This window comes from Anolis carolinensis, chromosome 1 (assembly GCF_035594765.1).
Source record: "Anolis carolinensis isolate JA03-04 chromosome 1, rAnoCar3.1.pri, whole genome shotgun sequence".
In the NCBI taxonomy this organism is placed as follows: domain Eukaryota; kingdom Metazoa; phylum Chordata; class Lepidosauria; order Squamata; family Dactyloidae; genus Anolis; species Anolis carolinensis.
This window is the reverse complement of record NC_085841.1, coordinates 358220035-358232523: the sequence shown is the minus strand read 5'-3', so window position 1 is coordinate 358232523 and position 12489 is coordinate 358220035. Positions and strand designations below refer to the sequence as shown.

Genomic DNA, 12489 nt, shown 5'->3' with positions numbered 1-12489 from the left:
AAAATCGCACAGACAGACTACAAACAGAGGCACAACTATGTGGCCCAAATGATTCATTGGAACTTATGCCTCAAGTACCACCTCCCAGCAGCAAAGAACTGGTGGGATCACAAACCTGCAAAAGTATTGGAAAATGAGCACGCAAAGATACTGTGGGACTTCCGAATCCAGACTGACAAAGTTCTGGAACACAACACACCAGACATCACAGTTGTGGAAAAGAACAAGGTTTGGATCATTGATGTTGCCATCCCAGGTGACAGTCGCATTGAAGAAAAACAACAGGAAAAACTCAGCCGCTATCAGGACCTCAAGATTGAACTTCAAAGACTCTGGCAGAAACCAGTACAGGTGGTCCCGGTGGTGATGGGCACACTGGGTGCTGTGCCAAAAGATCTCAGCCGGCATTTGGAAACAATAGACATTGACAAAATCACCATCTGCCAACTGCAAAAGGCCACCCTACTGGGATCTGCACACATCATCAGAAAATACATCACACAGTCCTAGACACTTGGGAAGTGTTCGACTTGTGGTTTTGCGAAACGAAATCCAGCATATCTATCTTGTTTGCTGTGCCATACAACGTCGTTGTGTTGATAATAATAATAATAAAACTTTATGTATATACCGCCCTATCTCATAAAAGCAACACAACATTACATAACGACATAACACACATTATTAAACAAGGTAAAATAATACAATTATAACAATAAATCACACTTACATGACCAGATCAAGGGGGCGGGAACCATACACCCAATATATTAAAATGTATCATTTTAGGCTAGGGAAATTTTGTGCAATATATTCAGGCCCAGAAATCGGCGGTATTCCAATGTAATTACTCAAAATCCTGCCGACACCACCAGGTCTTCAGTTCCTTATGGAAATAGGATAATGTAGGGGATTGCCTGATTTATTTTGGCACATGGCCATCAATCTTTTTTTCATGTCAGGAGTGACTTCAGAAACTGCAAGTCGCTTCCGGTGTGAGAGAATTGGCCGTCTGCAAGGACGTTGCCCAGGAAACGCCCGGATGTTTGATGTTTTACCATCCTGTGGGAAACTTCTCTCATGTCCCTGCATGAGAAGCTGGAGCTGACAGAGGGAGCTCACCTGCTCTCCTCAGATTCGAACTGCCAACCTATCCGTCTGTAGTCCTGGCGGCACGAGGGTTTAACCCACTGCAGCACCAGCGGCTCCTTGTTTTATTGTTTACACAATTTTTGCCAAATCGGCAAAAATTGTTATTTGTTATCCCTTTCCCCCTTTTTTTGTTGTTTTCTGACTCCATTCAGGCCCCATCTACATTGCCATATAATCCAATTTGGGACTGGATTATATGGTCAGAGTAGACTTGTAGAAAGCAGTGTAAATGCATTGAATTGCATTATTTCCGTTTACACTGACCATATAATGCAGTTTCAACCCCATCTTCATGGCAGGCCTCAGGACCCATCTACACTGCCATATAATCCAGTTCCTGAGTCCAGATTGTCTGCTTTGAACAGGATTATATGGCAGACTCATATAATCCAGTTCAAAGCAGATAATCTGGATTGAGAAACTGGATTATATGGCAATGTAGCTCCATCCTCAGATCTGAGGCCCCTTCCACACATCTAAATAAAATCCCACATTACTTGCTTTGAACTGGAATATATGGTAGTGTGGACATATGGAATATATGGCCATTTTGGGTCTGTGTGCCAAATTTGGTCCAGATCCGTCATCTGCTGGGTTCAATGTTCTATGATTACAGGTGAACTATAACTCCCATATGCCAATGTCAATCACCCCCAAACCCTGCCAGTATGTACAGTTGGTCATGTTGGGTCTGTGTGCTTAGTTTGGGTTCAGTGTTCTCTGGATAAGGGTGAACTATACCTCTCCCTCTAATTAGGACTTTATTTTTCTTTTCTTTTTGTTGTATGAACGTAGAGGCATGGATGAGGAGTTGTGTTGCCAAGTTTAGTGTTTCTGGGATGTGTAGTTTTGTTGTTTTGTCCTAGGCCGAAATTTCATTACTCTTTTATATATATAGATGTATTGAATTTCTGGTGAATTCAATGCAATCTTGAAGAAAATGAGCTTTTGCAGAACTCCTTGGAGAAGCAGTCTGGCATCACCCACTGAGATGAAAACCTAGCCCAAAAGTAGAACTCAATAGATTTCATGGGACAATTTTGTTTCAATCTTTGTTTGTATGCTTTTTTTTTTGTTTTGATTTTTGTTAAGCCGCCTAATTATGGCAAGTGCCTGCAGTCTGGGGAATCTGTTTACGACTGTACAGAATGAAGGCAGGGCTGCAGAATATCTGCATTGAGATTTTGCATCAAAACATAACTTCAGAGAACCAAAACATTCCACCCAGGAGCATTCAAGTAGCCAGCCTGGCAACTACTTCTAGACCATTTATAGACCAGTGCTGGACCAGTGGAGTTATCAGTACAAACTATCTCACTAAGGATTCCTTTGCATATTGTGATGAAGTTCCTGACAACATACCCGTGTATCTAGCGCTCCCTTTTTCTCTTTAAATTCAGTGGCTTCGGCCACCATTAATTTCTGCAGTTCTGCGATGGCACTCTCTCGTCTGACAGTTTCTTCCTCTTCTTCTTTTCGGAGGTTGTAAAGGTGGTTTAACTCAATATTGGTCGTAAGTTTTTGTGACAACCGCCGGTTCACCAATGAAATCACATCTTGGTGCTTGGCCCACAGCTCCGCTTCCTCCTCACTGACAAAACAAAAGAGGAAAAGAGGCATAAGAGTTTTTGAGGTATCAGCCAGACTGTCTCAAAGTCTTGAAAGTTTTTGTCTTGATTATATATCGGCATATTAACAGGTTTTAGGTTTTAGTTGGGAAGAGGTGACTTGGGATAGGATTTTAAAATTAGAAAAGAAAGTAATATTAAATATTTATAATATACTAGCTGTGCCCGGCCACGCATTGCTGTGGCAAAGTGGTGGTGGTATTGGTTAAAAATTGTTGTGTAATTTTTATTTGACGTTATTTGTATTTTTTTATTAATTTTATTGTAAGTTATCTTTTTATTTATTATATTTTATTATTTTCTTGTATTATTTTTAGTTATTTGCTGTTATTATAGTATTTTATTGTATTAATTTTTTAGTGTTTTTAATTATTTTTTAGTGTTTTTTATTATTTTTATTGGGTTGCTAGGAGACCAAGTTGGAGGAGCTTAGCCTTCTAACTGGCAGCAATTGGATAAAAGCAATTATTCCTCTCCCTCTAATTAGGACTTTATTTTTCTTTTCTTTTTGTTGTATCAACCTAGAGCCGTGGATGATGGGTTGTGTTGTCAAACTACAGGTTAGGGGGCCTGTAGTTTTGTTGTTTTGTGGGTCGCCGTGATGCCATCACTCTTTTATATATATAGATTACTTACCTGGCAGACTGAAATGGAACAGGTTAAAAATTGTATGATAAAATGGGCCCAAAATTTAAGAAGACCAGTTCAAATGAAAGAATGGGAACAAATGTGGAACAAAAAATTAAAATATACATATGCAATGGATTTGAAAGAGAATTGGATAAAAATGTTCCACAGACGGTATACTACACCGAAACAATTAGCCAAAATGTATAAAACAGTTTCTGATAAGTGCTGGAAATGTAAAGAACAAGTTGGCTCCTTCTATCACATGTGGTGGACTTGCAAAGAAGCAACAAAGTTTTGGATGAAGATTCATGAAGAATCACAAAAGGTTTTAAAAAGTACATTTATAAGAAAACCAGAGTATTATCTATTAGGATTTACAGATTTAGACTTACAATTGACGGAACAAGAAGATAAACTTTTTACTTATATTACGACTTCTGCTAGAATTGTTTTCGCTAGAGAATGGAAACAGGAATCAGTCCCACCAATTGAGGAGTGGGTGGAGAAAATAAGAGAAATAAAGGATATGGACGAATTGACTTTTTTGTTGAAGAAAAATACAGGCAAGATAATGAAAATAACGAATTGGGACGATCTTCAGGACTATTTGGATAATTTGAGAAAATGAAGATCACGAGAGACAATTTTGCTATACATTTTTTTCCTTAGCAAGAAAAAATATTATTGAATAATAAGAAAATATCCAAGAAGATGGAATGGAAGTCATTTTTCCCCTCTTATTTGCTTTTTGTTTTCTTGTGTGTGGGTATATTTTTGTAGATTGTAGACTTTTACCTTTCTCTCTTTTCCCTACTTTTCTATACCTTGGTTGTTCTCACTCTTTCGATGTAGTATAAAAAATTTAATAAAATTCTTTTTTTAAAAAAACAGGTTTGTATCTTGTCCTCTCTGGCTTTTCCTCCTTCTCCTTCCCACTCATCACTACCCATTTTTACATGGCGAGTTTGATCTGTTTGATCACATTCTCACTCTTTAAAAGTTCTAATGGGAGTTAGAGATATTAGATGAGGTTAAGAGGGGACATGAGGGCCATGTTTAAAGATTTGAAAGGATGCCACATTGAGGAAGGGACAAGATTGTTTTTGGATGCTCTGGAGACCAGGGGCAAACACCAACCTGAGCGAACACCAACCTAAGTGATCAGGATAGATGTTTTATTTATTTATTTATGTGATGTCTCATGGGCCTTGTAGTCCTGTTCCTAGTACTATTGTGGCAGACGAGGAGGAAAACATGGGATTCCCACCGTTTCAGCCAGAAACGGAGCCCCTGCATCTGGAGGATGTTTGCCCTCAAGAAGTCAGCCAAACAAGCCTTGGGCAGAATTCTCCCCCGTTTTCTCGAAAGGACAATTATAATAGAGATAGAGGAGCGAGGGAGGCGAATCGCCGGAGCGCCAGAATCGCAGCCAAACAATTAGCTGATTAGCTCTGCTTCCCTTGGGAAATTCTAAGGAGTCATGCATCTGGACAGAGTTGGGTTTCACTTCTAGTTCTCCAGAGAAAGTGTTCTTCTGGCGGGAAACGAGACCCTATTTAGGTGTTTTGCCGCAAAAGAAATCTTGCGGAGTCAATTCGTCAGCTAGAGGAGTGAGATCGTGTGTAGACTTCGTACTCAGTTCCCTGTTTCCCGGATCAAGTTTCCAGCCTTGCCTTGTTCCACGGACTTCTGTGGACTCAGTTCTTGTTTCATGTTTGCCTTGTTTCAAGTTTGATCTTGCCAAGTTTCAAGTCTTGCCTTGCCTTGCGTTTTAAATACGGACCTTGCTTCCTAGTTTCAAGCCTTGTTCCCAGTTTCCTTCGGATTTACCTTAAGCCTCGAAAGACTATGGACAGTTCCCCACACTATTGCTTGCCAAATAGTGTGTGTTTCGGTTAAGTGGATTATAACTTTGGACTCTAATATCTCATATTGGACATTGTTTTCCTGGACTATATTTGACCTTTCCTGAAAGGTCTACTTCTGAACTATATTCTTCACTTGTTTTTATTGACTTTATATATTCCTATAATAAAGATATTAGATAGAATCCGGCCTCTGCGCATGGTTATTGGTGTTCTGTAGCCTGGGTCTTGACAGTTTGACTCCGCCACCCTCAGCACCAATTAACCTAGGCCAGGATGTCTACAGGAACCGGGGCGGAAGCCCAACCACTCAGCTACACCATTTCCAAGGATGAATTCGACAGAATCCGTGATACACTCCGTACACAGGAGGGAGAAATATGGGGCTTGAAAGAACGCGGTGTCCGGCTCCCTGCCCTAGCGCTTCCAACCAAGTTTTCTGGAGAAGCCTCCAAGGTTCATGTTTTCCGTCGCCAGTGCCAGGCGTACATAGAAGCCCGCCAAGCCGAGTTTCCCCAAGAAGAAGTCAAGGTGTCGTGGATTTACAGCCTCCTAGAAGGGCCTGCGGCCAATTGGGCGACGGCGCTATTTGATGCGGGTTCCATGCACCTAAATTCCGCGCACAACTTCCTGAATCACCTTAGAGCGACCTGGGGGATCGAGGACAACGAGGAGGCGGCCGGCCATAAACTCCGGCGCCTCTTCCAAGGGGACAGGCCGTTGTCCCAGTACATAGCCGAGTTCCGGGTGCTGGCTCAGAACACCGGCTGGAACGATATAGCCCTCAGAGGACAGTTTCGTGAGGGTCTTAACATCGAGATGCAGGAAGAAATCTCTAAGGTGGATCCTCCAGATACTCTTGAGAGACTTATTAATCATTGTTTACGAGCCGAAGTCCTGCTAGCCAACAAAAAACAGTGGCTCCGAGGCCAGAGTGGAAGAGCCGGAGTAAAACCTCCCGCTTCCGCCAGTATTCAGCCACGTCCAGTGTGGAGACCCTCACCACCAGCCCTAAACCCCAGGGGAAGCGAGGAGGAGCCGATGCAGTTGGGCAATGTGTGGCCCAGGCTAGATGTTGCTGAAAAGGCCCACCGCCAACGTTTAAACCTCTGTTGGTACTGCGGGAATGGGGGGCACTTCGCTAGAGGATGCCCTGCCAAGGGAAAGCCCACCACCCGCCTGGCGGCGGCGTCCTCCGCGGAGCCGGAAGCGGCCGTGGCGACTGGAATCAAGCCGGCGGGGGAAGCCAGCGACCGGGCGTAGAGAGGCTCGACAACCCGGTCAAAAACCCCGCTCAAGAGCCGCAAACCGGGGTCCTATTTCTCCTGGTGATTACGCTGTGGTCGGTGAAAAAAGGACCCGTCATGATCCATGCCATGATAGACTCAGGGGCAACAAACAATTTCATCGATAGAGAGTATGCCGACTCTCTGGGATTACAATATCGCGATTTCAAGAATGCCCGGGTGGTGCAGGCCATAGATGGTCGTCCCCTAAAGACGGGTCCAGTAAGCCAATGGACTGAACCCACCAGGATGTGGATAAGGGAACACATGGAAGAGATTTCCTTCCTCGTTACTGAGGTTCCCTACTTCCCTGTGATTTTGGGGATTCCATGGCTGACGCTCCACGACCCAAACATCTCCTGGTCCAACAGAGAACTACAGTTTGCCTCCAGATATTGCCAAAACCATTGTCTTGTAGCCAAAGTCTGCCATGCCACAGACACTGAGCCCATCATCACCTTGCCCAAGAAATATTCGGACTTTTGGGACGTTTTCAATGAAAAGGAAGCCGAGAAACTACCCCCACATAGACCCTACGACTGTGCCATTGACTTGGTGGAGGGGGCCCCGATTCTGCGAGGACACCTCTACTCCCTGACTGAACCAGAGCAAGAAGCTCTCAGGGAGTTCATAGAGTCAAACCTACACAAGGGATTCATCAGACCCTCTCAATCCCCAGCTGCTTCCCCAGTGATGTTAGTGAAAAAGAAGTCAGGGGACCTACGCTTGGTTGTGGACTATAGAGCATTGAACAATATCACGAAGCGGCACCGCTACCCCCTGCCTTTGATCTCGGACCTATTAGACCGGCTTAGAGGGGCCAAGGTTTACACCAAGCTGGACCTCAGGGGGGCTTACAATCTAGTTCGCATCAGAGAAGGGGACGAATGGAAAACCGCCTTTCAGACCAAATTTGGATTATTCGAGTCCCTAGTCATGAATTACGGATTATCCGGAGCTCCCGCAACATTCCAGCATTTTGTCAACGATATCTTTCAGGATTATCTAGATCGGTTCTTGATCATATACTTGGATGATTTTTTGGTGTTTTCTAGATCACAATCGGAACACGAGAAACACGTCAGAATGGTGCTACAACGATTGCGGGATCATGGACTATATGCCAAGTTAGAGAAATGCGCCTTTGATCTGCAAGAAGTAGACTTCCTGGGGTACCGCGTCTCGCCACTAGGGCTCTCCATGGACCCGGCAAAGGTTTCAGCTGTATTGGAATGGCGGGCGCCAACCAACAAGAAGGAAGTGCAGCGCTTCTTGGGGTTCGCAAACTACTACCGCAAATTCATCCCAGACTTCGCTCGCTGGTCTGACCCAATCACCAGCTGCATCCGTGGGAAACAGCCTTTCCGCTGGACGGAGCAAGCAGAGAAAGGGTTCCAGCAGCTAAAGAAATTATTCACGACCCAGCCAATTCTTCAGCACCCTGATCCTAAAACCCCTTTTGTTGTACAGGCTGACGCCTCTGATGTGGCAATTGGGGCTATACTCATGCAGCCAGTGGGAGAGCATCTTCATCCTTGTGCCTATTACTCCCGTCAACTAACAGCCCCAGAGAGAAATTACACTATTTGGGAGAAAGAACTTTTGGCCATAAAGGCAGCTTTTGAAAATTGGAGGCATTGGTTGGAAGGGGCCAAATTTCCCATTGAGGTTCATACTGACCATCGCAATTTGGAACATCTAAGAACTGCACGAAAGCTAAATCAAAGGCAGCAGTGCTGGGCTTTGTTCTTTGAATGTTTTGACTTCCAGATCCATTATGTGACCCCGGCTCAGACCAAGCAAGCAGATGCTCTATCACGGAAACCGGAGTATGCTGCAGGGCGCAAAGAGACCTCCGAGTCCCGATTGCTGCAGCCCGAAAACTTTGCCACGCTCACAGTGGGAAACACCAAATCCACTCCAACTGAACCAACTCCCTCTAACCCAGAATCCCTTTGCTCTCAAGAAATTAGAGCCAGTCAACAGACAGATGCCTGGGTTCAAGAACAGATTCGCCAAGGACTACGTTTTCCATTCTCACTTAAAGATAGCCTGCTATGCTACAGGAACCATGTTTACATCCCTCCGGGCCCCGGCAGAGAAAAGGCACTTCGTCTGTGTCATGACAGCAAGCCAGCAGGGCATTTCGGACTATTTAAGACCATGCACTTGATCCTGCGAGACTTCTGGTGGCCCAAGATCCGCAAGGATGTGGAGAAATATGTCAATACCTGCCCTGTATGTCAGCGCTCCAAGACACAAAGGGAGAAGCCCTCAGGGCTACTTCATCCCCTTCCCACTCCTTCTCGTCCATGGGAGATAATTTCTGCGGATTTTATCACTGACTTGCCACCCTCCCTTGGATTCACTACGATTCTAGTAGTGGTGGACCTTTTTACCAAGTTGGCCCATTTCATTCCCTGTGATGGCCTTCCCACGGCCAAAGAGACTGCAGATTTATTCCTTCAACATATCTTCCGCCTACATGGGTTGCCCAAGAGTTTGGTCACTGACCGTGGATCTCAATTCACCTCTCGGTTCTGGAAGGGACTGCAACAACTATTGGGCATAGACTCTCGTTTATCTTCAGCTCACCATCCCCAAACGGATGGGCAAACGGAGCGCACCAATGCCACTTTGGAGCAATACCTTCGCTGTTATGTAAACTATCAACAGGACAATTGGGCTTCCCTATTACCTCTATCAGAGTTTGCCTATAACAACGGTGTCCAGGCTTCAACTAAGGAAACCCCGTTCTTTGCAAACTACGGTTTCCATCCACGTTTCTTTCCTTCTGTCATTGAAATCTCAAAAGTCCCCGCAGCGGAGGACTGGCTGCAGGAACTCACAGCAGTGCAAGAACTCTTGCACCAGCAACTGGATCAAGCCAAGGAGGACTATAAACGCCACGCTGACGGTCATCGCCAGCCGGGCCCCGAGATCAAGGTAGGAGATCGGGTTCTATTGTCCACTCGCTTTTTGCCCTCCCACCGTCCCTGCCGGAAGCTAGATGCCCGTTTCATTGGTCCCTACCCAGTGGTGGCACAACTTAACCCCGTGACTTTCAAACTCCAACTTCCGCACTCCATGCGCATTCATCCAGTGTTTCATCGTTCCCTCCTCCTTCCGGTGGATGGTGTACGCCCTGATGCGAACCGGCCGGCCCCCACCCCTGTTTTGGTGGACGGGGAGGAGGAATTCGAGGTTCAGGACATTTTGGATTCTCGCTTTCATCGCCGCCGCCTTCAGTATCTCATTGACTGGGTGGGTTTTGGCCCCGAAGAACGCTCTTGGGAAGACGCTTCCACAGTTCATGCCCCCGACTTAGTTCGCCGCTTCCATCAGGCCTATCCTGCCAAGCCGCGGCCCCGCGCCCTGCGGAGAGGGCCCATGTTGGAGAGGGGCCTTGAGGAGGGGGATAGTGTGATGTCTCATGGGCCTTGTAGTCCTGTTCCTAGTACTATTGTGGCAGACGAGGAGGAAAACATGGGATTCCCACCGTTTCAGCCAGAAACGGAGGCCCCTGCACCTGGAGGATGTTTGCCCTCAAGAAGTCAGCCAAACAAGCCTTGGGCAGAATTCTCCCCCGTTTTCTCGAAAGGACAATTATAATAGAGATAGAGGAGCGAGGGAGGCGAATCGCCGGAGCGCCAGAATCGCAGCCAAACAATTAGCTGATTAGCTCTGCTTCCCTTGGGAAATTCTAAGGAGTCATGCATCTGGACAGAGTTGGGTTTCACTTCTAGTTCTCCAGAGAAAGTGTTCTTCTGGCGGGAAACGAGACCCTATTTAGGTGTTTTGCCGCAAAAGAAATCTTGCGGAGTCAATTCGTCAGCTAGAGGAGTGAGATCGTGTGTAGACTTCGTACTCAGTTCCCTGTTTCCCGGATCAAGTTTCCAGCCTTGCCTTGTTCCACGGACTTCTGTGGACTCAGTTCTTGTTTCATGTTTGCCTTGTTTCAAGTTTGATCTTGCCAAGTTTCAAGTCTTGCCTTGCCTTGCGTTTTAAATACGGACCTTGCTTCCTAGTTTCAAGCTTTGTTCCCAGTTTCCTTCGGATTTACCTTAAGCCTCGAAAGACTATGGACAGTTCCCCACACTATTGCTTGCCAAATAGTGTGTGTTTCGGTTAAGTGGATTATAACTTTGGACTCTAATATCTCATATTGGACATTGTTTTCCTGGACTATATTTGACCTTTCCTGAAAGGTCTACTTCTGAACTATATTCTTCACTTGTTTTTATTGACTTTATATATTCCTATAATAAAGATATTAGATAGAATCCGGCCTCTGCGCATGGTTATTGGTGTTCTGTAGCCTGGGTCTTGACAATTTACAATATTTATATTCCGCCTTTCTCACCCCGAAGCGAACTCAGGGCGGATCACTATGTACACATACAAGGCAAACATTCAATGCCATATGAACATAGAGACAGAGACAGACACAGAGGCAATTTAACCTTCTCCAGCTTCCAGCTTCCTGAGGGGTTGCTTGATTCCAGCCACAGGGGGAGTAGCTGCTTCATCATCTACTGTGATGCCAACTTCCTCATTCCAAACGGCTGCTGGACGATTTTTATGGTGTTGTAAATTAGTTAAATTAGCCTCCCCACATAATGGTACCTAAATTTCCTACTTGATAGATGCAACTATCTTTCGGGTTGCTTAGATCAACAACGAGCAGGGCTATTTTTTATTTTAATGGTTAGGTGCTCACTCCAACATGGGCTGGTTTCAAATTCATTATCTCTTGGTCATAGTGATTTATTGCAGCTAGCTACTAACCAGCCTGTGCCACAGCTGGCTACTAACCAGCCTGCGCTTAGGATATATGTATCCTAGGACATGGAAAAGGAAAAGAGATTCCACCTAAATACTAAGGATACATTCCTGACAGTAAGAACTGTTTGACAGTAGAGTACACTTCCTCAGAGTGTGGTGGTGTCTCTTTCTCTGGAGGTTCTTAAAAAGAGGTCAGAAGGCCATCTGTCAGGAGTGCTTTGACTGTATGTTCCTGTATGGCAGAAGGGGGTTAGTTTGAACAACCCTTGTGGTCTCTTCCAACTCTATGATTCTAGATGAGAAACTCGTGCTCGTGAGGAAGAACGGATCTGATTTTATGTTTGAAATGTATATTTTTAATTCATAATGTATTTTAATAGTTTTAACTGTTTTATGTGCTGTTTTTATATTGGTTTGTATGGGCATCTAATTGTTGCCACTGTTGTAAGCCGCCCTGAGTCCCTTCGGGTGAGAAGGGCGGGATACAAATGTTGGAAATAAATACTTTATGAAATTTGCACCCAAATCCCTGTGGTTTGACTTGCATAGACATCACCATAGCTAAGATCAGGACCCGAGGAATGGTCTTGGAAATGAGATAGAGTTCTGCCTACGCAAATTGCGTCTGACTAATTTTCCCCAGTTCCCCTTTCCACTTGAATTCCCCCATCTGAGATCTTGATTACAAAATGACTCATTTTTAAATATTTTATTTTATTCATTATTTTTTAAAAATGTTCCTTGAGTTACAGGAGGAGTAGAAATTGCATGAACCTTTATGGAATGCAACCTGATATGTTTGAACAAACGGTGCCTACCGTAATGTCACATTTTCTTCTTCAGAGACTTTCTGCCTTGTATATGTTGATTCCACTGCAGTGATGGTTTCGCTAATGGCAGTCTTCAGTTCACCTAATCTGTAAGTATGAAATCGACGGGCAGCAGCCACAAGTTCTGGAACAATAAACACAATACAGGGAATGCAGATTTACTCAGATATCCACTGGAGCATTCAGACAACAACCATTCACCTTGTAGAACAGGCATGGGCAAACAAACAATACCCACAGAAAATCCTAACACACAGTATATAAGCTTATTTAGGATAGGTCTGCGCATGAACACTATCAGTATCCCAGTTCC

The 12489-nt window shown here is 44.7% G+C and overlaps 1 protein-coding gene across 1 annotated transcript in view; it reads right to left on the bottom strand.

Moving 5' to 3' along the window:
* The window catches only part of LOC100559412 (coiled-coil domain-containing protein 175), a 60463-nt gene that overhangs the window by 33712 nt on the left and 14262 nt on the right, over positions 1-12489 (bottom strand). The window contains exons 4-5 of the mRNA XM_062968604.1: positions 12165-12300; positions 2515-2743 (exon numbers count right to left, since the gene is read on the bottom strand). Of these exons, the coding sequence (XP_062824674.1) occupies positions 2515-2743; positions 12165-12300 (365 nt within the window). The remainder of the gene's footprint in view (positions 1-2514; positions 2744-12164; positions 12301-12489) is intronic.